At 44.5% G+C, this 26,729-nt stretch overlaps 1 protein-coding gene and 1 long non-coding RNA gene across 2 annotated transcripts in view; one reads left to right on the forward strand and one right to left on the reverse strand.

Moving 5' to 3' along the window:
- The window catches only part of Cmya5 (cardiomyopathy associated 5), a 97,145-nt gene that overhangs the window by 48,657 nt on the left and 21,759 nt on the right, over positions 1–26,729 (reverse strand). Inside the window, exon 2 of the mRNA XM_076552068.1 lies at positions 126–10,182. Coding sequence (XP_076408183.1) covers positions 126–10,182 — 10,057 coding nt within the window. The remainder of the gene's footprint in view (positions 1–125; positions 10,183–26,729) is intronic.
- Positions 22,463–25,099, forward strand: LOC143268700 (uncharacterized). Its single transcript, XR_013044809.1, has 2 exons — positions 22,463–22,620; positions 24,749–25,099. It is a non-coding gene; the product is annotated as an uncharacterized LOC143268700 (long non-coding RNA).

Genomic DNA, 26,729 nt, shown 5'->3' on the forward strand with positions numbered 1-26,729 from the left:
ATGGAAATAGTCACACTTTTTTCAGAACATTTTGCTTAAAATGAATATCCAACATTTGTCATTTTTAAGAAAATGCAAAAGCAACCCAACATACATGTATAATTGTGTGTGTTAAGCTGGTTTACCTTCACAGCACTGATAGCTGTGTCAAGGGCCGAAACCTCGTGGTCTTTGTGAATGTCCAACACCTTGTCCATTTCAGAGACTGGGCTTTTGCAGGTGTAGCAGTAAGAGTCAACCTGGGCCTTTCTCTGTTCCCTCTGTGTCTTCTCTGTAACCGGCTCTGGTACAGTCTGGTCATTTTCTGTCCTCCTCCCGTCCAGCTCCTTCTGTTCGGCAGACATACTTGGCTCCTCCTCACTCATGAGTTCATGTTCCTTGATGTGCTCGGAGGATTCTGTTCCTTGAGATAACACATCTTCAGGTGTGGATTCTGAATGTGGTTCTTCTGGGAAGATGCCTCGACTGACCAGAGAGTCAACGAACTCATACTCATCCTGTACTGGAATATTGTGGAACCTCTCTTCACGTGGCTCAGAAAGGACGAGCTCTTCTTGTGGTATTTCTGAAGCATAAGTGGCACCAGCTGCAAATTCTTCCTCTGGGAAAGACACTTGTACTGGGACGTTCAGATGGATCTCTGGACTGGCATTTCCTGCTTCGTTACCCTGGCTGTTTGGTTCATCTCCACTCTCCAGAACACGGCTAGTGTCTTCAAACGGAACTGCGTAGCTCATCTTCTGGGTGACCGCTCTGACTTCCTCTGTAACTGGAGCTTTCTGCTGCACCGCTACCCCATCACGGAGCTCCATGTGGCCTACAGAGTCTCCTTCCCTGTCAACAGCCTTGTGCTGTTCTTCCAGATTCGTCTCCCAAAAACTGGTTTCAGGCTTTCTCCCAATTTCCCTTTCTGCAACTCTCGGTTGATGCGAATCATCCTCACCAACTGGCTTTTCTTCCGGGCCTTGGCCTTGATCCTCTTGAGTTACAGATGTGTCATGAAGAATGTCATCTTTGAGTATATACTTCTCAAAATACATACCTGTCCCATCCTCAGTGTCAGAATGTCGCCTTGGAAATGACGCCTCAGAATCCACACTGTCACCTTCAGAAGCTGTCTCCCCTTTCTCTTTCTCCCCAAATGCCTCTTCGTACAGATCCTTATATAAAAATGCAAGTGCAGGGGGTTCCTCGAGAAGCTCAGGGTTGACAGCCTTGGCGGTGGTGGGAAATATCTGACTCCTCGATAGCACTCCTTCCTCCACATCGAACAAAGGCATCCCAGGTGACCTGGAGTCCACCCCTCGACTGATACCCTTCGACACATTTTCATCCTCAGGTTTTTGGATGACCGAAGACTTCTGCATCTCTGCATGAGATAATTCACTGTAGTCTTTTGCTAGACTGTAAAAGCTCTCATCCAGCTTTACCAATTCATATTCGGGTTCCAGGGCGCCTTCATCTGAACTTTCTGGGAAAGAAGTCGCTGCTTCCGTGGCCTCCTTTGGGAAACCCTCAAGAGTTACTTTCTGTTTTTCTGAGTCTGGGGAAAGGTTATAATCAATCAAAGTGTATTTTTCAAAATAATCCTCCTCTTCACTGGAAACTGTGGGTTGAATCAAAGTGAAGTTCCCTGTTTGTGAATCTGTGGCTATCTCCTCTTTTGTCTTCTGAGTTTCCTTTGGCTCGCTTCCTGTGAGTGACGTGACTTTCCTCTCAGGGTCTTCTAACTTGTCCTTCCATGTTTTATGGGAAACAACTTCCTCACTCTCATCATGCAGGGATATAGTTTTAAATGAGGCTTTCTCCTCCAAATACTGTAACTTATCTTGCATTTGTTCACTTTCTTCCTGGTCCACAGAAGGGATGAAGGCAGGAGCATGGATATTCAGTATCTCACACCCTTCGGAAATGATGCTAAAGGCACTCTTCTGGTCCTCTGAAAGTCCAGCTGGCTTGCTGGTTGCAAATTCTTCATCTTTCACGAAGGTGCCTCTGGGCTCCTGGGATGCGCCTCTCACAGAGGCCGTCCCATCAGCACTGATTGCTGACGCATTAAGCATAAACTGAGTATAGCTGCTTGCTGCTGAAGAGAGTGATTTCTTTCTGTGCACCTCCTCCACAGTTTCCGAGTGACTCTTTGAAACAAGAGTGGACAAGTGATCTCTAGACGTCTGGAGAGTGTGGACTGTAGGCCCCTCCAACCATGTTTCAGGTTTCTTCACTGGATGTTCTAGAGAAGTTCCTGAAGCGAGAGTTTGTGGTTCTACAGATGACAGCTGAGTGGCCGGTCTTCCCAGATGCCCTGTTTCATCAGGAGTGTGCTCTGATGTCCTTCCAGCATCCTTAGCTAGAGATCTTGACTGCATACTCTCATCCGCAGCAGCCACTAAAGCACCAAAGGACAACTCTGGCATTACGAACTGCCCCCTGTCCTCGTTGAGACCTGCTCTAATCTCACTTGATTTCTCCAACTCGAGATTTCCTCCTTGAGTCAAAGAAGGGCCAACCATTTCCTCCCCATGGGGAGGCTCCACACGGGAAGACTTGTTTTTTTCTACTAAAATTTTACTCTCTTCCAGGGCATGTAGTTGGGTTTCTGCTGCCTTCCTCTCCCTAATTTCTGGGTCTATCTCTGTGAATATGTGTTCTGGTTGTTCAGTAATGGGTGGTGGTTTAACCAATGAAGGTGGTTGGGCTCCACCCAAAGCGCCAGCCGATGCTCCAGGCGCGGGCATGGCTGCAGTTGGAGAGCAGGGTCCACGCCCCTGCTTCTTTCCTTCTGAAGATGCCCATGCCTGCTCTTCCTTTTCTTTCCTCTCCTCCAAAGCGAGAGTCACACTGGGTTTTTCCATGAGCTCTTCACTTGGAGAGATGCGCTGTTCCAGCTTCTCAGCGGCTTTTGATTCTTCCAACTTGAAAGGTCGAGATTCCGGCATCATTTGCAACTTTCCTGCCGCCTTATCTTCCCTGAGCTCCGAGGGAGCCATGATTTCTTGTTTCTCTGCCAGCTCCCTCTTCTCTGCCAGGGAAAACGATCTAATTTCCCAGCTATCCTTCTCTGCTGGGCGTTTGACTTCCTCTTCACCGTGTTCCAAAGAAGTGGGTTTTGGCATTTCTTTTCTTAGTCTGTCTCCACCAAGATCAATTAAACCGCCTTTTGATTCTGCTGGCGAAATCACTGGCGCTGGCTTCTCAGGTTCCTCCATCCTTGTGAAGTCGGATGGAGCTGACGTGGGCTGTTGTGGCATTTTGTCTACTATGTCCGACGACAAGATCAATGTTTCTTTGTGATCACCGCTCGGTTCTTCCTGAAGAGCAGAAATCCTCCACGAAGATGGAGGAGAGATTTGTGGTTTCTGGTGTCTTTGGCTCTGGGTAACATGGGAAGGAACACTGTTTGGGGTTTCTTCCATGGCCAGTTTCTCACCCGTGGGGGAACGAGGTTGAATTCCAAGGTGTTTGCCACCAGCTGACGTAGCTGAGCTTACCCCCGTCCCCTCCAAATAGCCTTGAGATTCTTTCTCCCCATAATTTTCAGAGTTGGATTCAGGCTGGTTTAAAACTTCTACATTTGATAAAAATGTGAGTTTTTCTTTAAGGTCTTGACTTTCGCTGGATTTAACTGACATCCCCTCGGGTTCTTCAGCCAATTTAACTGCATTAACCTCAGCAGGAACTGCGCCTTTAGGCTCTATGGCTGTGGCCACTTTCTCTACAGAGGGACTTGGCTGGGTCTCTAAGTCTTCTTCTTTGTCACTGACTTTATTATCTGGAGTGCTTGATCCAAACAATAAGTTAGACATCCATGATTTGAAGGACGAAATTCCTCTCTTCCCCTTTTCTGCAGAAAGACCTTGCTCAGCCACCGATGACTTCTCAGATGGCCTTTGTGCCAACTCTGGTGTTGCTGGGGCTTGAGGTGTGAAATCTGCTTTGACTGCAGGGACATATTTACTTTGGATGGACACTTTCACGTTGGGGGCTGGTTTTCTCCGTTCGTCGGCATCATCTACAGCCTTTGACGGAACCCGTTCTGGTTCTTGAGGTGGCTTTTCACCAGACGCCGGCGCTGTGCTTGCTTCCTGGTCATTGTCCAGTGTGGGTTCTGCAACTCCGGCCAGGAAACGTGCTGCTCTGGCAGGAACGGGGGCAGTTTCTGCCTTTACCTGTTCCGCCGATGGGCCAGCCTCTGATTTCTGGAGAGTTCTTTCAAGAGGTAGTTTGATTTCCTCCTGGGTTTCTTCTTTGCAAGGCCCGGGAAATTCTGTATTTGTTTTCTCTGGTATCGAATTTTCACTCTCTGTGAAAGAATTGATCTGCCTCTCCTCTGCTCTGCCTCGATCCACCTTTGCAGCTGGAACCTCGGGCTTTGGTTCCTGAGGCAACTTTATTTCTTCAGAAAGGGAAGTCTTAGCGGATGAGGTTTCTATCCTGCCACTAGATATATGAAGGGTAGACACTTGTTCTTGCAATGCCACATGGGGCTCTTCCACAGCTTGTGGTAGAACCTGCTTTCTGATTCCAGATGTGCGGTCTGTATCCAATGGAGCAGTCTTGAGTTTCTCTGGCGTCAGCTCATTGCTGCCAGGGGACTCCAGCTGCTGAGATCCCAGTTTTCTATCTTCATGCTGATTGGCCAAGTCCTCTGGCGTTTCCAGAATCCAGGTGTTATCCTTTGGAGAAAAGAGAGTCTCCTTCTCTCTTGTTCCTGCAACATCGGCAGAGTCAGTTGTCATAAACGATTTAGATTGCTCCAAATTCTCTTTCCTATCTGAGACTTGTTGACTAGCCAGGTTTGGTTTATCTGCAAAAGGGCTGCTCACATCAGGCACCTCAGCAGCTTGCCCCTCGTGAAGGGTTTTTTCGAGCTCCCTTTGCCCTACAGGGAGGTCAGAAGAAGCAGTCTCTAACGGAGATGTGGCTGGCACAGGAAACTCCCTCTTTTCCTCTTGTTCTTTTCCTCTGCTCCTAAGCTTGGTGGGGCCCATTTCCAAGACAGAAGACGCTGGTTCAGTTACAAAGGGTTTTAATGGGTCTATGCCTAAGGATTCACTTCTATCTCTACCACCAATGAGTTCTGACCCAGCAGCTGATGCTTCTGATAACTGTTTGTGTGTCTCCTCAGGGAGCTTCACGAGATCTCGCTTTCCTGACAGGAAAGCCCCCAGCTCCAAAGAAGATGTCTCCTCTGCTTCTCTGTTCACCTCCTCCCTGAGAGCCAGTAACGTTGGGGCTACGTTGTCTGACACTAAATTTTCAGACTCAGGAGACCTTATTATCTCCTCAGGTTTGTCATTTGGAACTGTGTAAGGTGCAGGTGACATTTGTGAGGGAGGAAGCTCGCTGTCTTCTTTCTTTTCCTCACCACCTAAGTCGACAGGAAGTTTGGGTGGAGGCCTTGATGTCTCTGAGACAGACACCAAGTTCTTTTTCTGTGATGAAACTGAGCGTTCAGAATCGAGAGCTGTGGGGAATGAAAGGCCTTGTCTGTCTTCTGCCCTGGCTGCCCCAGACACATCTGCCGGCACTTTGGAAATCGGCAAACCTGGTTTAACATCTTCGGTTTCTGCTTTTGACCCAACAGAACGCTGCGATGGAGATGATAGACTCGGAGACGAATCTAACTTCGCTTCTTTCTCTGCTCCTGGCCAAGCTGAACCTCCAGACGAAGAGCTGTCGGCGACAGCAGCAGCCCCTCTAATTGGTTCTTTCTCTTCCCCTGTGAGGCCTGAGTGCTCGCCTCTGGATGTGATGAGTGGTGGCGAGCTTCTTCCTAATTCACTCTTCCCTACCCGCTTTAAGCCGGGGTGTCCCTCGGGGCTGGTGAGAGATGAATCTGCCAGGCTTTCGTCTCTGCCTAACTCGGTTAAGTTCGAATCAAGCTTAGTTACTGGCAGCGTGGTGGCAGAAAAGCTGGCTTCGGTTTCTTCCTGCCTTTCTTCTGACAAAGCTGGAAATGCTGGCGGTGCTGGTGGTGCGGGTGGACCACGTTCAGCCTCCCTTTCTATCCCCGCCGAAGCTGCAGGAAGTTCCCTGGCTATTTTGGAGTCCCGCTTCCCTTCCGTTTTCACTCCAGATAGAACCTCACGTCCAGAAATAGATGTTTCCTCTGGAGGTGAACATGGTTTTGCCACTTCAGGCTCCTTCTTTGACAACATTCTGTGTTCTAGTTCAGAAGTCACAGTTGGAGCTAAATCGGGTTTGACATCCGCCTTTGGCTCCTGGGCCGAGCCAGACAAAATTGAGTGTTTCACCCCAGACCCTGGAACATTTGGGGGCTGAGGCTCTGGTGTCTGAGCCCGTGATGTGAGCCTTGTCGCTCCTTGAGAATCCGGCACAGTTTCTTCCCTTCTGACTTTTGGCAAAGCCATCTGTTCGTGTGCGGATTTTAGAGAGAGTGATGCTCTGGGTTCCTGTTCTGTCTTAAGGACGCAGGCTGACTCAGGTGGAAGTGAGGACTGAGATGTGGGTAAAATGGGTTTGGCTTCTTCCTTTCCCATTGGCGACTGCGCCGATGAAGCAGCAGCTGTCCTAGCTGCTGCTGAGCGGCCCTTGGCATCTCCCTCCTCCCGTCCACTGGTTAAAGGTGGTGGCACCAAACCTCCAGCCTGGGGCTCCAGAGATGTTTGAGTTTTCTGCTGCTGGGCCAGGATCAGATATTCGGATACAGATGTTGAGATTGTTGGAGCATCTGGCGTAATTTCTGCTTGGCCTGTTTGATTTGCTGAAGGTGGCAGGCTCAGGTCTTCGGGTACTGGCATGAAAGGGAAGGGCCCGGCCTTTTGCTCCTGTGCTGGGTCAAAACGCTCGGGAACAGGTGTGAGCACTGATGAGTCTGATTCTTCTTCATCTGCTTCTGAGAAGTAGGGGGACTCTGGAGCAGACCTCCGGGCCTTGGTGTGCTCCGTTTCTGGAATTCTGTACGGTGGGATTGAAACTTGGGATGCTGAATCCGGAGAAAAAAGCTCCGCCTCTTCCGTGTCTCCATCTGACAGAACAGTGTGCTCAGATGGCGACGTCAAGCACAGTGGAGAATCGCGACCCAGCTCTCTTTTCTCTATTTCCTGAGTTGGGTAGGGTGAGAAGGAGAATTCCGACACAAAGGCAGAATCGGGGGAGAAGGGCCCGATGTCTCCCTCTTCCTGCTCTTGCTCTGATAGACTTGTGGGTGAGGCGGCACCTTTTAGAAGCAGAGGGGACGTGTGGGCGATCTCTTCCTCCTGGGACTCTGGTGTTACTGATGGTGTTGGTATTGAGAATTCAGAAGCAGAGGTGGAGGGAAGTGAGTGCCGCTGGCCTGCTGCGGTCCCTCCCTCTGGTAGGACCGCGTGTTCAGATGAGGCGGCTGAAGGAAGTGGGACCTGACATTCAGAAAGCATCTCGGCTGCGTGTGGTGGGACAGCGTGTGGAGATGCGGACACCACATCCGGTGAAGATGGCCGCACATCTCCCTTTTCTTCTTCTAACAGAGTCTCGGGCTGAGGGATGCCTTTTGGTTTGAATTGGGACGTGTCATCAATTGTTTTCAGGGGGGATTCCTGTGTTACATTTTGCGGAGTTGAGGATTTAGGTGTCAGTTTTGAATCTGACGTGAAATGTTCACTTTCTAGACGCTCATCTTCTGATACAACTGCATGCCTCAGTGTGGCAGCCAGGGGCGGTGGTAAGTGGCGCTCAGGAGCCTTCTCGGTTAAGGATGGTGAATGAGAGTATTCAGAGGCAGCATCCACAACTGGGGGGTGAGGCTCCGTGTCTTCTTTCTCTTCTTCTGTCAGAATCATGGGCTCAGAAGCATCTCGGGACTTTAGTGGGGGCTTATGGTCACCCGTTCTTGCCAGCAACTCTTGCGCAGCACGCTCGGGGCCTGAATACTCAGTGGCAGGCGCAGACTCTGGGGTGTGACACCTACTGTCTGAGGCCTCATCCCCAGACAGGACCAGATGGTCTGGTGTAACTGGTGAGAAGAGCGGGGACTGGGATGCAGATGTCTTCTCAAGGGTGGGTGGAGAGAGCGAGTGCTCAGATTCAGACGCCACAGCTGAGTAAGCCTGGCGCCCGTCCTCCTCCTCCTCCTCCTCCTCCTCCTCCTCCTCCTCCTCCTCCTCCGAAAAAACAGCAGGTTCAGAGGTGGATTTCACATCAGAGAGAGAAACCGCCCCGGCTTCTTGCTTCCCTGGTCCACGATTCAAATCCTGTGGGACCGAATACTCAGATGCAAACGCAGAATCAGTAGAAACAGACTCGCTTTCCTCTCTTTCCTCCTTAGACAAAGAGACATGTTCGGGTGTGAATGTCTCCTGGGAGGGCAGAATGGACTCTTCCCTGTGCTCCACTTCAGGGGACAATGGTGATGGGAAGGACTCCTCAGAAACCAGCGGACTTTCTGGGTAATCAAGTTCTATGATCTCTTCTTCTAGACTAGAATCTTCGGGTTCAGTGGTATCCATGATTTCTGCTCCCTTCTCTAGTTCTAGTGAGGTTTGGGAGACAGGTGGCTCAGGTGCATGCGCCTCCTCTCTATGAACTGTAGGCTCAGGCGCATGCTCCTCCTCTCTATGAACTGTAGGCTCAAGCACATGCTCCTCCTCTCCATGGACTATGGGCTCAAGCACATGCTCCTCCTCTCTATGGACTGTAGGCTCAGGCGCATGCTCCTCCTCTCTATGGACTGTAGGCTCAGGCGCATGCTCCTCCTCTCTATGGACTGTAGGCTCGGGCGCAGGCTCCTCCTCTCTATGAACTGTAGGCTCAGGCACATGCTCCTCCTCTCTATGAACTGTAGGCTCAGGCGCATGCTCCTCCTCTCTATGAACTGTAGGCTCAAGCACATGCTCCTCCTCTCCATGGACTATGGGCTCAAGCACATGCTCCTCCTCTCTGTGGTCTATGGGTTCAGGCAGGGTCAGGTGTTCAAAGGCTGGTTCTGTCTTTTCTATTGAAGTCGGCTCTAGCTCTTCCTTGGTTGACTCAAACTTTTCTAGGATGGATGGTGCCAGTCTGAGCGGCCCTGTCTGCAAAGATTCCTCTGCCTCCCATGACATGGAATGGTCGACAGAAACCATGTCTTCCTGTTTGACATCAGCAGCTGAGCCCGAGGACACCGAAGCCTCGTTCTCTGAACTTTCCATTCCTGGTGAGTCTGGTTCAAACTCTGCCTCTGCTTTTTCGAGGACCGTGGTTGCCGGTGTGCTGGGTGGCTCTGTTCTGTGGGTCTTTGATTCATCGGCCGGCTGCTGTGGCGCTGTCTGTGGAGGTCTTAGATGTTCTTGGTCTGCTGTGTCTTTTCTGGGATAAGAGGACAAAGTGTGCTCGGTTGCAGACGTGGCATTGAAGGGGGAATCGACATACACTTTCTTTTGCTCTTCCTGACTAAATAAAGAGGTCATGGACTTTGGCCCTTTGGAGAGGGCACCTCTCCAGGGTGGAGCAAGCTCTCTCGACCTATCATCTTCTGGGCTTTGGGCGACTACTTTACTTCTTTGGGAAACTATGTTAGAACCACTATTGCTCAAATCCGGCTCTAGGCTAATGGATGCATCTTTCCCTTTCCTGTAATGTATTTCCTTAATTACATAACCTTTGGGCAACGTCCCATAAAATTGTAGAGGGATTAATTCTTCCTTAACTGAATTGAACATCTTAATTTTGTACTGTACCGTCCCTATGTAGACTGGCCTCAACACCAGTGGCTTGTGCTCTTTGTATATTGCCCCGGTGATGGGAGGCGTGTTTGATGTTGTTTTCTTCCTTCTTGTTTTATCGTAAGTGCCCATAGATGACTTCTCTTTCTCAGCATTGAGCACTGAGCTTTCTGAAATTAAAGGACCATCTTCCTTGTTTGCCAGAACATCTTGCAATTCCAGAGAATTTCGTTTTTTGCTGCCTTTCCGACGTAACGATGGTGAGCCACGCTTGGACTTATGCGTTCTTTTCCGAGTCTTTTTGACTTCATCCACGATAAAGGAAACGTTCCCTGGAGGGGAATTCAGAGCTGACCCTTCCAAACTACATACGCCAGAAGTCTGACTTTCTTCAGAAGCCCAAGGAGTAGAAGTTCCGCTGGAATTGGTCTCCCAGGTTATTCCACTGTCTTCCCGTTGGACCGCCACCATGGAGAAGGAGGGGTCAGAGATGATACACTCCTGCCTGGTCTTGCCCTCTTCATCCTCATCTGACAACCTGCAGTTAATGATATTGATAATTATATGTTACAGTAATAAGATAATATTCATATTCATTATTAGAATGAGTAAAGGTAAAAATATAGAAGTCAATATTGCCATCTACCTCAAATAGAGGGTTCAATATAAAATAAAGTTAAAAAATTAATGTCAGGAGAGCCAATGCAGTCACATAGCCCAGGACAGACTGACTCAGCAGCTGAAGTTCATTTTTGCATCTTCCCTCTGCTGGGTTTCCCTCCTGGTCCTCCCACGTTCCCCAGTCCCTGAGGCTCCCTTGACTCACCAGGACCCTCATGCGACTCTGCATCAGCGCCCTTTGTTCCCACAGTTGCCGCCAAGGCCAGCTTTGGACCACCCATTTCTGTCTGCTTCCTAAAAGGCCGGCTGTGGATGCTTGCCTCTTCTATGTGCCCATCCTCAGCGTCCACCCTGCCCCAAAGTCCTTCCAGGCTGGCCTTATCAAACATTTCATTAGCACACTCCTTATTAAAACAAGTCTCAATAAGCTCTTCATACTTACAAAACAGGAAGATCAAACTCCATGGCTCCCCAGTCCCTATCTGATTTTATTTCTAAGTACCTGTCACCGCCTCCTCTTACATGATTAACTTCTTTTTTTATTAAGAACTTTTTTATTCATTTTACATACCAATCACAGATCCCCCTCTTCCCTTCTCTAGCCCCTCCAGCCTCCCCTCCCAACCCACCCCCATTCCCTCCTACAAGAAGGTACATGGTTAACTTCTTTTCTTTCTTTCTTTCTTTCTTTCTTTCTTTCTTTCTTTCTTTCTTTCTTTCTTTCTTTCTTTCTTTTTTATTTTTTTTTTTATTTATTTTTTTCAAGACAGGGTTTCTCAGTGTAGCCCTGGCTATCCTGAAACTCACTCTCTAGACCAGGCTGGCCTTGAACTCAGAGATCCTCCTGCCTCTGCCTTCCGAGTGCTGGGATTAAAGGCGTGTGCCACCACTGCCTGACATGATTGATTAACTTCTATTGTAAATACAATCATGTACCAAAGAGTAGCACTTGGTTAACTGTGGACCACATTAGCAACCATGGGCCTAGGAGACTAGAGTGGAGATGCGGACTTCCTCTTGCCTAGCGTCAATGAAGCCATCATCACATCATGGCTCAATGAATTACTTACAAGTTTGTGCTGATATTGGAAAAAAAAAAAAACAAACCCTAATACACTTCCAGTTGCATAAAAGCATAACACATACAATTGCATAAAGTATAAAATGCTTTACAATGAATAAGCTATGTTACTAGTTTACGCTCTCTTTCTTTATTTGGGAGTATATTTCTATAAAAACAACAAAAGCAAAACCTCAGCACTTGCCTAGCACGTGAAAGACTGTGGGTTTGCTTTCCAGAACCATAAAGAAAAGTTTATGTAAGACTGTATGACATGGCATGGTATGCCAGCAGCTGCCTGTCCCATGTCTGCTGTGCCTCTTTGTTGCATCCGGAGGCAATACCTCAGGCGTGTTTTCTTAGCACTCTGTTTATGTATTAACTAATCCTTACACCTCCATAATGTAGTCTATTACTATCCTTATTCTACAGGTGACGAAAGTGAAGCATGGTGGGCGGGCTTCCGACTTTCTTTCTCATAACTGAGTTCCCATGAGATGCTTACTAGATAGTGAATGAGGGACACTAACTACAGGAACATGCTCCAAGACACGCACCGGGTAGTGATTTAATTGCTCTGTGAGCATCATAGCATGAACTAGCACTAGATGATAGAGGCACAGCTGGAGCTCAATAAATGCTGTTTGCAGTCAGGTTTTCCATATAACCCTTGACCTAGAACTCCTTGACTAAAGAAAGCTGGACACAGCTGTTTTCGGTGATCCAGATGTTTGGAAGGGCTGTGTGTGTGGCCTGCTCCCATGGGCCCTCCTAGACGATGGCTGAGACGGTCCCTGCAGCGGCCATCCCACCCAGCATCAGGCTCTGTAGCCGTCTTCCTCTCCTTTGCTTTGCTGTTCCTCCTTTGGAATGTTTCTCGTCCTCCATACCCAACCTCTTGTGCACGTCTAAATTCTATCTACCCAGCAAGGCTTAGTTTTAGGACTTAGGCTGTGACTGTTCCTGACTGATTTGAGCAGCTTTGTTGGATACTGGCCATTGCTTCGTAAACACTAAGCTGGAGATTAAGACTCCAGGAGTCAGTCTCTTCTCCTTGGAATGTAGCTATAATTTGAGATAATTCCAAAATGCTGATTGGCCTGTTGTGCTCGTATACAACAAAAGAAACAAAAGCATACAACCGTTAAGTGTAAATGTTAAAGGTAAGCACATTTAAACAAGACATACATACCAAATTTAGGCCCCTTATTAACAATTTAAAAAATCATTAGTCTCTGCTTCCGTGACTGGCTCTAGACTCAGGAGTACTTCAGAAACACCTGTAGGGAGCCTTAAGAAATTACCATCACCACCCACGCCTCTGCACAGACTCTGGTTTTCCTGTTAGGACAGCATCTGGCCATTGTTATACTCTTGCTATAAAACTCTGGGCAGCTCCAGTTTGCACACAGAGTTGTGAAGTTCTTTCCTGAACAAACCTATCGCGGAGACTCACACAGCAAGTTTACAGAGTCCTGCTGGCTCTGCCCCTTTCCTGCTGTGCTGGACTTGGCTGAGGAACAGGACTGAAAATGCCCACGGGTGTGTTCAACCCGCCTTGCTATAACCATCAGCACCCCCAGGTGTCTGTTGCAGAGGGCCCGGATGTTGCCTTAGCTCTTACAGCCTCAGTGCCTAGCACAGTGGGAATTAGCCTCCTCCCATGCGCCAGTCTACTTTAAATAACAGTAAGTTTTGCAGATTCCTTTGGAGGAAAAGCCTGGAAAGAAGTGGGAAGAGTTTGTTGTCCCATTTTCCAGGCAACTCTGCTCCCCTTTACTTGTTCTGGTATCAAACCGTTAAACTTCATCGGGAATTAATTTTGGTCCTAGACCGAATCTTATTTTTTTCTTCAGGCTCTTTTCCATATTTAATTGAGGTTATTCCTCAAAATGCTCAACTCATGCTGTTCTTTCTCTAACATGTCACTCCACAGAAATAGGATGGAATTCGAAATGAAAGTTATGCCACAAGTTTGGGAGTCAGTGCTGGAATTGGCTGTGAGTGTAGTCGCATTATAAAAGCAATTAGAAATTCAATTTAGAGTCCATTATTGATTGTAAATTCAGTGTACTCAAGCAGAGGCAGTTCCATTACCAGCTAGAATGAGTTCAGGAGTGCTGAACAGAGCACCCGAAAGGTAGCAATAAGAAAACAGAACCCTGCCGAGATAGAGTCACCTAATCAACCATGCATGTATTCATTTACTAATTATTTCTACACTTAATAAACTTTTATTAAGTTTAGATAGTAAGAAATAAAAATATAAAGACATAGGTCCTTCCCTCACTAATTGTAGAGGTCAACCCCAGGGCTCTGTGCTGGGCAAGGAAGCTACTACAGGCCAGCATTTCCAGCCTGAGACCATCCTCAAGAAATTGAAATGGACTACAGTGGGATAAATAGTGTTAGGAGAGAAAGAAAGGTCCAATGAGGACAAAGGGGGAGGTTTCACAAAAGAAAGACGCTTGTGTCTAGAGCCGGTTTACAGAAGACATGGGAATTTGGAAATGGATGAGAAAATGAGGTTATGAATTATGAATATGGTAGAGCTTACTCCAGGAAAGGGCCACAGGATGTGGAGACTGCTTATATGAATAAGCAACAGCTCCCTGAGAGACTGCGCTGAATTACCAGTGATGCCTTAGTCACTGTTCTGTTGCTGTGAAGAGACACCATGGCCACGGCAACTCTTATGAGAGAAAGCATCTCACTGGGGCTTGCTTACAGGTGCAGAGGTTTAGTGTGTTCTCATCATGGCGGGAAGCGTGGTGGCAGGCGGAGTGGCAGGCAGGCAGACATGATGCTGGAGAAAGAGCTGAGAGTTCTGCATCCAGATCCACAGGCAGCAGGAAGAGAGAGCCACTGGGCCTGACTTGGACTCTCAAAACCCCAAAGCCCACCCCCAGTGACCCACTTCCTCCAACAAGGCCACACCTCCTAATCTTTTCAAATAGTGCCACTCCCTGGTGACCAGGCCTTCAAATCTGTGAGCCTACAGGGGCCTCATTCAAACCACCACAAGCAGCAGCGGAGAACGACTATCTTACCATGTATTAAGCCATGACCCCAAAATTAATATTATACTCCATCTAAAGGAAGAGCGAACTTAGTTAACAGGAGATAAATTGTCCCCAGAGAGCTCAGGAATGTTCCTAGAGTTGTTTCTCATTGTGTAACACAAGTTTTTGCATTCAGGTATCATCTGCTTGTAGAATTAAAGATACTGGCTATGAAGATCGTCTCTTCTGTTCCTCTCCCACTGCATTTTCGCAAAACAACTTTCAGATCATTTCTCAGCTTCCCATGTAGACATAGGTGAGGGTGTGAGGTAAACGCCCCTTCAGAGTTGAACAAGAGAGAGAGATTCAGCAGGTGTGAGTCAGGCCAAGGAAACAGTAGACCAATATCAGAGATGAGTCCTGAAGGCTCCTTTTGAGAACTGCCTTTATCTGACTAAGGCAGGTTTTTTTTTTTTTATTGTATCTGCTAAGACTGTTCTTTAAACATTATGAATCAATGTCAGTTTTATTAAAACAGTTTTTATGTTGACTATAGACATGATCATATTTTCTCTTTTATCTTGCTCATGTAAATTAGAGCAACCAATATACAGAAACCAACTTTGATCTCCTGAATTGCACTCAATATGGGTATGATGTCATACTTTTTATATAATGCTGGATTTGGTTCTACCAAATGTTTAGGAATGGTGCATTTTTCATGAGTAATACTGGCCTGCAATATCCTTGCTTATAACGTGTTTTTTCAAATTTAGTATCAAGATCAGCTTGCTTCATAAAACAAAATTGGAAATTATTCCTTCCTGTATTATTCTCTGGAGCAGTTTATTGCATTATTTCTTCTTCAATTATTATTCTTCGACAATTTCTTGAAGTCTTTCAGATCTGGGGGTTTTTGTTTTTTGTTTCTTTTTCATGGTAAGGTGTTTATTTGATTATTTACTTGCTTTGGTTTTTGGAAACAGTCTCTTTGTATAACTCAGACTCACTTCCAACTTGTTATCCTCCTGCCTCTGCCTTGGATAACTGGCATGTACACTGTGCACATAGTAATGTTTTTTATAAGTAATTTATTCAGTAGATAAATGAATATTCAGACCACTATGGGAGTTTATTTTGCTTAAAATGTATCCACTTTAACTATAAATTTGGGGGGCAGGGTTAGAATTGTTCATTCTTTCAATATCTTTTAAGTATTTATAAGGCATAAATTTCATCCACTCTTTTTATCCTCTGCATTTATCTTCTGAGGGTTTTTCTTTCTTCATAAATATATAAGCCAAACATTAGAAGTACAAAGTTTGAAAAAAACCCTATATAATTATATTACAGACTATATCCTATCTCTCTAGTGTTAGAGCAAGTGGACAAAAATATCACTGTGGATAAGAACAAATGAGAACACAACTAATCCGATAGATTTAGTGGGCATATGTGGTGCATTGCTGAAGGAAGAATTTTATTAATATTTTGAAATAAATCATAGCTTTATTGATGTTTTCTATCTCATGACTGTCTTCTCTTTTTTCTTTCTTCAATTATCCTTGGATTCAATTGGCAATATTTTTCTAACTTCTTAAGTTCTTATATCATAAATTTCCAAACCTTCTTATTTTCTAACATGTAAAGTCAAAGTTATACACATCACTTTATAGCTTCAGATATTTCATGCAGAAGTTTTTATGCAGCATTTATTGTTAATCAAAATATTTTAAAATATTCTTTGTGATTTATTTGGTCCATATGTTGCATAAAAATATGTTTCTCAATTTCAAAATATATGAGGATTTCCTTGTCATCTTTTCATTAATATTTCCTAGTTTGATTTCATTACGGTTGAATGATTCATTTTGTATTATGGTATACTTTTAACTTTGTTGAAACTTTCTGTATGGTCATATTAAAATGTCTTTGTGCTTATGAAAAGAGCTTATGTTCTACAGCTTTCCAGCAATGCATTTCATATGTCAACAAAATCAGTCTGTTTATTGTGTTACCAAGTTGTTTTTTCCCTTAGTGATATTTTTGTCTGCTTATTCTAACTCTAAAGAGATGTCAATGTCCTCTACTACAATTGCATGGATTTTTTTAAAGCTTTGCAATTCTATTAAGTTTTGATTTATGTGTTCTGAAACTGTATTGGTAGATAAAAAATGAATTTAGAACACTCATATCATCCTAGAAATTTAAATTTAATCTTAATAAAATGTCCCTTTTGTGTGTGTAGTGATTTTTTTTCCTAATCTGTCAAAAATTGATACTAATAAACCCTGCTTTGATTATTAATAAATCTATACCAGATGTATTTTGGCTATTTACATAATTATCTTGTTGTGTTTTAAAATTTTTTAATTGTCCTACATCCTTATTGTGGTGGTTTGAATGAGAATGGCCCCACTAGGCTCATATGTTTGAGTACTTGGTCCCCAGTTGGTGGAACTGTTTGGGAAGGATTAAGAGGTGTGGCCTTTTTGGAGGAGGTGTGTCACTAGGGGTGAGCTTTGAGGTTTCAAAAGCCCATGCCATTCCCAGTTAGCTCTCTCTGCCTGGTGCTTGTGTTTCAAGATGTGAGCTCTCAGCTACTGCTCCAGCACCATGCCTGCCTACCTGCTGCCATGCAACCTGACAAGATGGTCATAGACTCACCCTCTGGAACTATAAACCCCAAATAAACTCTTCTTTAAGTTGCCTTGGTCACGGTGTCTTATCACAGCAATAGAAAAATAACTAAGACAGTTGTGTGTGTTTTTGATGTGTCTCATAAGAAATATATAAATATTTTAAAAATACATTCTGATAACTCACATAGAACACTGATTCATTTAAACATATTTGAGGCTAAATTCACTGTCATACTGTTTACTATTCATATTACCTATGATTCTTTTTTCTCTTCTTTCTTGATTTATTTTGGATTGAATTTTTTGTTATTAAATTCCCCCTCTATTAGTCTATAAGTTATATTCTATTTTACTCTTCTTATAGTGCTGACCCTAGAAATGTCAACATGCCCCTTGACTAATTAATGTCTAGTATAAATTGGTACTTTCACTTTTTCTTAAACAATGGGAGTACCATGAATCACTTTAATTTCAACTTACAGGCCACTGTAATTATGTATTTTAAGTCTATATGTATTTTTAAATTTCACAAGACATAATTACTTTTGCTTTTTAAAACTGTCAATATTTACTTAGATTTACCTACACACTGAACCTTTGATCCTGCTTCCTTTGTTCCTGTGTGTCCAATACTCTGTCTGGAATCATTTCTGTGTAAAGATCTTTTATACCCTTCTTCTTAAAGAATTTTTCTAGATTTCTAGGTATTTTCTCTCAGCACTTTAAACCATCATTCCAATATCTTCTGCCTTCCATTGTTTCTGTGAATAAACTAGCAGCCAGTCTGTTACTAATTTTGTAAGCAATGTGAACTTCTCCCCAACCAACCCTCTTTGGAAAATTTGATACTGTCTTTCACTTCCAGAAGTTATTTTCATATGTTTAGCTATATTATATTGCTCAGACTTTGTATGAGTTCTCAAATCTGTACAATAATGTTTTTCATCATTGCTGACACATTCTTAGCTCCATTCTCTTTTCAAATACTTCTTTTGCTGTATTCTCGCTCATCTCCACTAATATTCCAAATGTTCATAAATGATATCCTCATTATTCTCATTATATCCTATTTGGATATAGTGCTCTGTTTGGTTGCTTTCCCACCCAGTGTGCTAATTCTGTGTTTGATCATGTCTGAACTGCTTGCTAAATCATCAAACATATTCTTGTATGCTGTGACACTTTTCAGCTCTCGAATTTCTGTTTCTTTGTTTCTAGTTCTCTGACAGAGTCCTGTCTTGTTTATTTCTGTTCAGTCAACTCCATAAATAACCTAAGCATTGCATGAGCATCATTTACTACAGAAAGCCCTCCCTTCCCAGAGCAGTCTAGCTGGGGCCTGAATAAATATTGCTCTTTGTGGAACGACAGCTTAAAGGACTGAGCATACTCTATTGTCCCATGCCCAAGTCGCCCCCAATGAACTAATCTGTACTTTCTCTATGTGGCTGCTCCCCATAGGGAAAACTCTGAGTGGTGTTTTCTGAGTTTGCTGCTGATATTTTTTCACTTTTTTTTTTTTATTGCTTGACAGTTTTATAGATGTATATAATTACTTTCAGCCATTTTCACCTCCATTGCCCACCCTTACCTCTCCCATTGGCACTCATCTTCCGGGTAAGCCCCTCCTACTTTTCTGTCTTTTCCTTTGTGGGCTCACGTACCCCAGCATGAAGCAAGGGCAGTGTAGTTGGGAATACACCACAGAAGAAAGTGACCTCTCTCCCCCAACCCGCATCCATGGCTAACAGTCTCTTTGGAAGGGCGGGTCTAATGGGTCCTTCCCTCATCCGTGATGAAATATCGATGGGTTCATTCTTGAGCAAGTCTTGTGGCGAGAACTACGGCTTCAGTGAGTTCATGGGCACAAGTCAATGTCATGTTCTGAAGACATCTTCCATGTTGTCTATCTTCCCATCCTCGGCTCCTACATTCTTTCTGCGTCCTCTTCCACAGTGTTGTCTGAACTTTGTGGGGGTATCATAGCTGTCTCAGAGGGGCAGAGTACCCCACCTGTCACTTATTCTAGGCATTTGTCCATTTGTGGGTTTCTATATCAATCACCACCTGCAACAGTAAGAAGCTTCCTGGGTGACGTCTGGTGACAGCATTAATCTATGGGCATAAACTCGAGTATTTAGGAGTCAGTTTAACTACATGACTGTTTAGCAGCACAAGAGCAATAGGTTCCTCTCTAGGGCCTATGACTGCCCAGATCAAAGACTCTTGGCCATGCTTACAGAAACAGGTAGAGATTCCCTCCCTGGAGCTGGCTTCAAATCCTATTGGACAGCAGTTGGTTACCTCGGGAACAGCCATTCCACCATTGCGCTTGAGAGCACATCCTTCTTGGTAGATCATTATTGTGGCTCACAGGGTACAGAGCTAAGTTAAACTGTTGATGGCTTTCCTCCTTCCATAGCCTAGCACAGCAGCGACCGGGACCATGCAGCCTAGCTGTTACGGAAGAAACTTCTAGCTGAGTACCAGCTTGATTTCTCTATGACGTGCAACCAAAGCGTGTGATGCTTTTAGCAGTGAGGGTCTGACCATCAAGATCTAGTGGTCAACCAAGAGAAATGGCAATGTCCTGTATTGTTTGGTGGGGGCCTGGGGCGTCTCTCTTCCTCAGCAACTCACAGGGCACTGTCCCACACCCAATGCTGGGATTTTGTTTAATAGCCCAAAGCTTCGGGGAGGAGCATTGTCCAACTTGGAGGGTATGCCCATTCAAATCCCCCCCCTTTGGGGATTATATTTTTTAACATAGTTTTTTCTTGATTCTTTGGGAATTTTACAACATGCACCCCAATCCCACTCATTTCCCAGCCTTAAAAGAATAAGAGACAGAGTAACAGAGGATGACACTGGGCATCCATTTCTGGCTTGCACATGCATACACACCAGTACATGCATCAGCACACACATGTGCACACACACACATATAACACTCAAACAGAAAAGAACAAAAAAAGAATTGTGAATGGAAAGGGTCTTAGGGTCTTGTAATATTTCTTAGTCCAGGGGCCAGAGAGATAGCTCAGTGGTTAAGAGCACTAGCTGTTCTTTCAGAGGATCCAGGTTCATTTCCTAGCACTCACATGGCTGTTCACAACCCTCTGTAACTCCAGTTCCAGAGTATCTGAACTCTCTTCTGGCTTCTGGGAGCATCAGGCATGAACAGGCAAAACACTCATGCACATTAAAAAAATATTTATTTTGTAACATAAGAAACAAAAGAGAGGGAATACTTAATGTCCAAACAGGAAGTCTTAAAGAGGGAGGTTTATCAAAGTAGAGCTGCCCAAATAATGATCTTTCCTTCATGATCACTATTTTTGTTTTGAATTGGTACTTTCTATTCATTGCTTAAAATGCCACACTTGTAAACAACTGGAAAAGGTCCTCAAAGACTTTGTTTCTATTTGTCATCCAGACTACCTTTTAGGAACTTGCAGTTCCTTTCTCTGATAAGCAGTTAAGGTTGAATTAAAGTTCTCTGTAGGAATTATGAATAATACATTATGTTTTCATGCCTGTTTCACTTGCAGACAATCACCAGGTGCTAACGGGAAATGCATTGAGTAAGAGAATGCAATGGGCCATTTTCCCCCAACTTAATCTTTTAAATATATTAAATATCTATTTTAATAGCATAATAATGGGAAAGTCACATATGATCCTTATGCTACAAACTTTGAAAATTATATTTTGAAGCATAAAATGCCAAGCAGGCTTGCAATCTTATAATAAAAATTTCTAGTATTTTATGCCTTCTCCTTTTTAAAAATAAAAAATCAAGAATTCTTAAAACAATCAGTGATTCCATAGTTTTCATTTTATCAAGAATGTGACATCCTGCCAGGTGTGATGGGACACTCCTTTAATCCCAACATTAACTAGGGAGGCAGAGGCATGAGGATCTCTGAGTTTGAGGCCATCCTTATCTACATAATGAGTTCCAGGACAGCCAGGGCTATGGAGAGAGACCCTGTCTCAAAACAACAGTAAAAAAAGAATTTAACGTCCATGTCCCTAGCAGAAGAAAAAAAAATAACATTCCTTAAACAATATATAATATATATATATATATATATATATATATATATATATATATATATATAAAGTTTAAAAACAGTTTATTAGCTACTAATGAGACAGGAAAAAATATAAAAGGGAATACAGAAACAGACACAATAAAAAATTATGAATCAATGAGTGAAGAAATTATGCTGCAAGAAAAAGCTCTAACAGGTATCCCAAAGGCCATTCAGGTTTGTCGTGGGTGGAAAGAGCATGCACCTTGTCTTCATGATGGGCAGATGTTTCTGAAGCCTGTGACCCCAGATGCGGCCACGTGGGGTCTTGCCCTTCAGTCCTCTGCTTTTTCTCTTCACTTGGAATGACTCATCCCTGTACAGATTACCGATGTTCTCCTTGGAGACTAGCTCCTATGGCAGCTCCTCTGTGGAAATGACAGAGTCTGCAAGGCAGTGCAGTTCCCTCCTCTCAGCTCCTAGAGTCTGGGTGCTGTCGTCTCAGATGAGTCTGTCATGCTACATCCGAGTTCTTTTTACACATCCGCGAGCTCCTCTCCAGCACTCTAAACTTGCTAGGAGTTGGGCATCATGTCATGTAGCAATTGTTGTCTACATTTTTCATTAATTTATTTTGTTTATGTGTGTGTGTGTGTGTGTGTGTGTGTGTGTGTGTGTGTACACATGCACATGTTTGTGAGTGTACTGTGTGTGTGTGTTACAATGTACATGTAGATGGCAGAGGACAACTGGAAACAGTTGGTTCTCTTCTTCTACCATCTAGGTCTAACTCAAGTCAGGCCGCCATGTTTGGTAGAAAGTGCCTTTTATATTGTATCATCTGGCTGACCCCCAGTGGTAGTTCTTCAGTAGTCTTCTTTTATAAATCTTCCTAACCATTCAACTTTATTTTCAGAGGAACAGATCTTTTACTCTTAGGCTTACATTTCACCTTAAGTAAGATTTAATTAATTGTATTGTAACAACACAAATACAACCAGTAGAAGAAAGGTTCAGAAGCAACCTAAAATGGCCCTACTTAAAAATATAACTTAGGGGCAAGAGGGGTGGCTCAGAGGTTGAGATGCAAACTGCTCCTGCGAAGGCCCTGAGTGTGATGCTCAGCACTCACATCAGCAGTCTTACAACCACCCCTAACTCCAGCTCCAGGGGGATCTGACACCCCTTCTGGTCTCTTCAGGTACTGCACTCACATGCACAAACCTACACACATACACATAATTAAAAGATAGAAAGTAGAAATAAACCTTTAAAATAACACATCTTAAAATAATGGGTGTTGTTGAAGAGAAATCTGCTAAGTGGCGTGGTTAGCTGGCCTTGAGCGTCAGCCTTTTCTGTAGGGAAAATGGAAAGCTCTGGTAATTCATTCGGTTTAGTGACCGTGGATTAGTTTAGTGACCGTGGCTTAGCGGTACCTTTCTTTTCGTTGCTAGTTCCCCACCCATTGGTGTCTACCCCTGCGCAGTGGCTGCTACCAGTGAAACTGGGAAACTTCTGCAGTCTGCAGTGGCTTCCAGCTGACTTCGAAAGGGGGAGAGTCACTCACGCAAAACGAGCCTTTATTAAATCAAATTCTGCACTTATGCTATGGTAAGCATGGTTGTATAGCAAGATTACTGTTCAATGAAAAATTCCTAAAAGTTCTTAAGAGTTCACCTAGAATTAACCAATTTTGGCTGAGCTACAGACTTGTAGAAGAAATATAAATTATTTTTTGTCAGGTTTCTATCTTCTGAAACTTAGGGCGTGTCTGAATGAAGCTAGTAGACGTGGCTCCATAGTAAAGCAAACTGGGACTTGCCTAAGCACTCATCCGTACGAGAATGTCACTAGACACAAGAATCTCCTGGCTGAGCTTGAGAACACTGTTTCCTGCTCCATCTGTACAATAGTATAGGAATAACACGTGTGATGTAAAGATTTACATCTTCTTAGTGCTTTTAAAGGAGCATTTTATCTGTAAAATACCTTAAAATACATGGTAGCAAGTTACTTAATTTCTTATTCCAAATGTTTCTCTTCACGTAGAGATGTTTGTTAGCATGACTCACCCAGCCTAACTTCCTTTTCCCACTCTCCCCCGGTTTACCGTATTCCTGGTGCTGTGACTTAGATGAGGAAAGGCTTATGGCACTCTGCAGTGGATACAAACATCTGTCTAGTTCTAAGGCTCGGTTATAGAAAGCCCATTATTGTCCTAGATGCCTGTGCCACACTCTCTGATATCAGCTTTGTCAGTTCACAAAGGTGACATATTTACCTTTGTCTACCCTTCCGTTGATTTGCCCGTCAATTGTTGGAGAACTTAGAGAAGGAAAGAGGGTCTTGTGCCGTGTTCTCCTTGCCAGGTCCCAGTGCGAAGGACAGCAGCTGGCAGGGCCTGCGGATATTCCTTGATAGCAAGAACAGCTGTGATACCTAAGCCAGATGCTTGTGAGTGTGCACCACAAACTGATGTGTTAAGCTGTCAGGCCAAGAGATAGAAACCCACCGGTCAGAGATCAGCAATACCCAATCTACAGGCTTCTCCCAGACACCCACACAGCCACGTCATGCACAAGCTTTAAAAAAGTCAGAACTGTGCTGGCTGTCATAATACTTCAGAGGCCACACAGATCAATTTTAAAGGTGTATTACCTGTGATCAATGATGCATAATCTATAGTGAAGAAATAGCTATTAACCTGGAAAGTCTAGGCTTGACAACCTGAATTTGATGATGGGGGAATTAAATTTGGCATTCTTTTTCTTTTCTTTTTTCTATTTTTTGAGACAGAGTTTCTCTTTGTAAACAGTCCTGGCTGTCCTGGAACTCACTTTGTAGACCAGGCTGGCCTCAGACTCACATCTGCTTGCCTCTGCCTGTCAAGTGCTGGGATTAAAGGCATGTACCATCACTGCCTAGTAAAGTTGGTATGCCTTAGGTCACTTTATCCTCAGGACTATATGACCATGGTAACATGAGCAGAAATCTGGAATCTGGTTCTCTGGGCACTCACCAGGCATTTGGTTTTCAGTAACAATAGAAAGTTACACTTGTAAGTTACTTGGTGATTTTCCAATACTTTTACATATATAATTTCCTTTTATCTATAAATTCACTGTCCTGGCTAGTCATGCGTCAACCTGACAGAAGCTAAAGTCATCTGAGAGGAGGGAACCTCAATTGAGAAAATGTCTCCATGAGATTGGGCTGTAGGGCCTGGCAGGTGGCACACGCCTTAAATCCCAACACTTGGGAGACAGAGGCAGGCCGATCTCAGCAAGTTCAAGGCCAGCCTGGTCTACAAAGCGAGGTCCAGGACAGCTAGGACTGCTACACAGAGAAACCCTGTCTCAAAAAAAAAAAAAAAAGATTAGGCTGTAGGCAAGCAAACCTATAGGACATTTTCTTAACCAGTGATTGATGTGGGAGAGCCCAACCCTTTGTGGGTGGGATATTTCTGGGCTGGTGGTCCTGGGCACTAGAAGAAAGCAGGCTGGGCAAGCTATGAGAAACAAGCCAGTAAGCAGCACTCCTCCATGGCCTCTGACTGCATCAGCACCTTCCACCCTGTTTGACTGTCTTGATGGTGAACTGTGATATGAAAGTATAGGAAAAAATGAACCCTGTCTTCTCTAAACTGTTTTTGGTCATGGCATTTCATCACAGCAATAGAAACCCTGAGACATTCACCACTCAGTTTCCTCAACAAAACTTAACATCTATCACCTTTCAGACTCAGTCCATGAAGGTGCAGCAGAAAATGAAGGACCAGCTCTCCTGTTGCCTAACTTTAAGAAGATAAGTGCTAAGAAGAAAATGGAAGGTGATGAATGGGATAGAGAAAGTAGCTATGAGTTGGAGCACCATGTTGTGTATGTGATCAGCCAAACTGCCTGGAAAGGACAGGTCTACCTGCTGAGCTGCCAGCAGGCTGTGTAGTGCGCACCAGCTTTCGTGAGCGGTCACCCATGCTGGTGTGGGACCTTTGGTGATGAAGCTGTCTTTGAATCATTTCTGCTCCTGTAAGTAACCGTTCAGCCCACATTCCTGGAACCACCTCAGTAAAACGCACTGCACTGGCTCACCCAGTTGGACTTGGTGTCATCCTTGCTCTGGCCTGCTGTCAGTAGATGTTTGCTCATGTGTCCCCGGGAAGCGTGAGACACAGCAGCCGAAGCCACCAGGTGTGGTACACAAGCGACAGCTTTGTTGTTGGTTTTTTTTTAACCTTGGAAATCAAATAGGGCGATCTGTAAGTGCCAGAAGAGAGGTACTTAATTTGAGCACAGAGTGTAAAAACTGACGTAAGATTTTACGGGGTAGAAATGAGTGTTCCAGGAGGACCAGGTTGCTGGCAATTAGAAGCGGTTCAGGTAAAAGGAGCCACGTGTGCCGGAGAGGAGAAGGTGTGATGGTACAAAAATGGAGCCTGGTGTGCGTGGGGCACGTCTGGACACAGTCTGGGGTCATCTTGAAAGTTGTAGCTCCGGGACACAAATGTTCGCATTCTGCGGGCACTTTCAGGTGCTCTTCCAAGGAGCAAGCCGACTGGAAAGCCCCTACCACCCTGGCTCTTCCAAGGCTTTATGGGGGGCTGCTTCTTAATAGCTTAAATAACCTGATTCACCAGACATCTAAGACATTTGTGTATCTTGCCGTAGAAAACACTTTTGGGGTGCCGAGAAGGTGCCTCAGTTGGTAAAGTGCTTGCCATACACACATGAGGACCTGCATTTGACCTCCCCAAATGGCGACGTGCTCCTGCAGTCCCAGTGCTGGGGGAGAGGACAGGGACAGTAGAATTGCTAAATACACACATTTGCTTTTAACTATGTAAGTAAATAAAAAAAAAATCTTAATATAAAAAGTATCATTTATAGAGCTGAGGTTGTAGGTCAGCACCGGAGTGTGTGCTTAACATGCCCAAGGCCCTGGGTTCAATGCCTAGTACAAGCATACACACACACACACACACACACACACACACACACACACACGCACACACGCACACATACACACGCGGTGGCGGGTGGAGGTGGGGGGAGAATCTAACACAGACAAAGTCTCTTTCAATAGCCACCACCCATCTCTGTTCTATTACTAAAGAAGGACTTCTTCCGAGCAGTTCAATCAAGTTTAAAAAAAAAAAAAACATAAAAAACTATATAACTCTCTAAAAGCATGAATTATGATGTTTAGTTCATCCAAAAGACAGAAGACCAAATTATAAGTGATCCCTTAGAAACTAAGGTTCAAAATAGTGGCTAGATTCTTTTTTCCTACCCCAGGTCCTGTAAGTGAAGCTCAGGCTAGCCTCCAGCTCATACTTCTTGTATCTCAGTCCCCTGAGTGTTAAAAGTACAGGTGTGGACACTCTAGCAGACTGTATTCTCCATTTAATACAAATAGGATATATGTCTGGTTTCCAGTGGTAGTGACCCATGCAGAACTTTTAAGCTGTGTGAATCACTTACACATCCAGAGTTGGAAAGAGTGAAGTTTCACATTAGCAGTCACCGTATAAACACTCAAGGGGCAGCTATTCAAAGGCTGGCCACGGGCTAAGTATCTGACTCAGTTACATACACGTCGGGGAAATGCCTGAGTTTGCTGGTGAAAAGGAAAAAGACTGCAATCTCAGCTCTCAGGAGGAGTCGGTCGTTTGTGGCCAGCCTGAACTGTGTCTACAGTGGCACACGGAGACTCCGTCTCAA

The sequence above is a fragment of the Peromyscus maniculatus genome, chromosome 15 (assembly GCF_049852395.1).
Source record: "Peromyscus maniculatus bairdii isolate BWxNUB_F1_BW_parent chromosome 15, HU_Pman_BW_mat_3.1, whole genome shotgun sequence".
Lineage (NCBI taxonomy): Eukaryota > Metazoa > Chordata > Mammalia > Rodentia > Cricetidae > Peromyscus > Peromyscus maniculatus.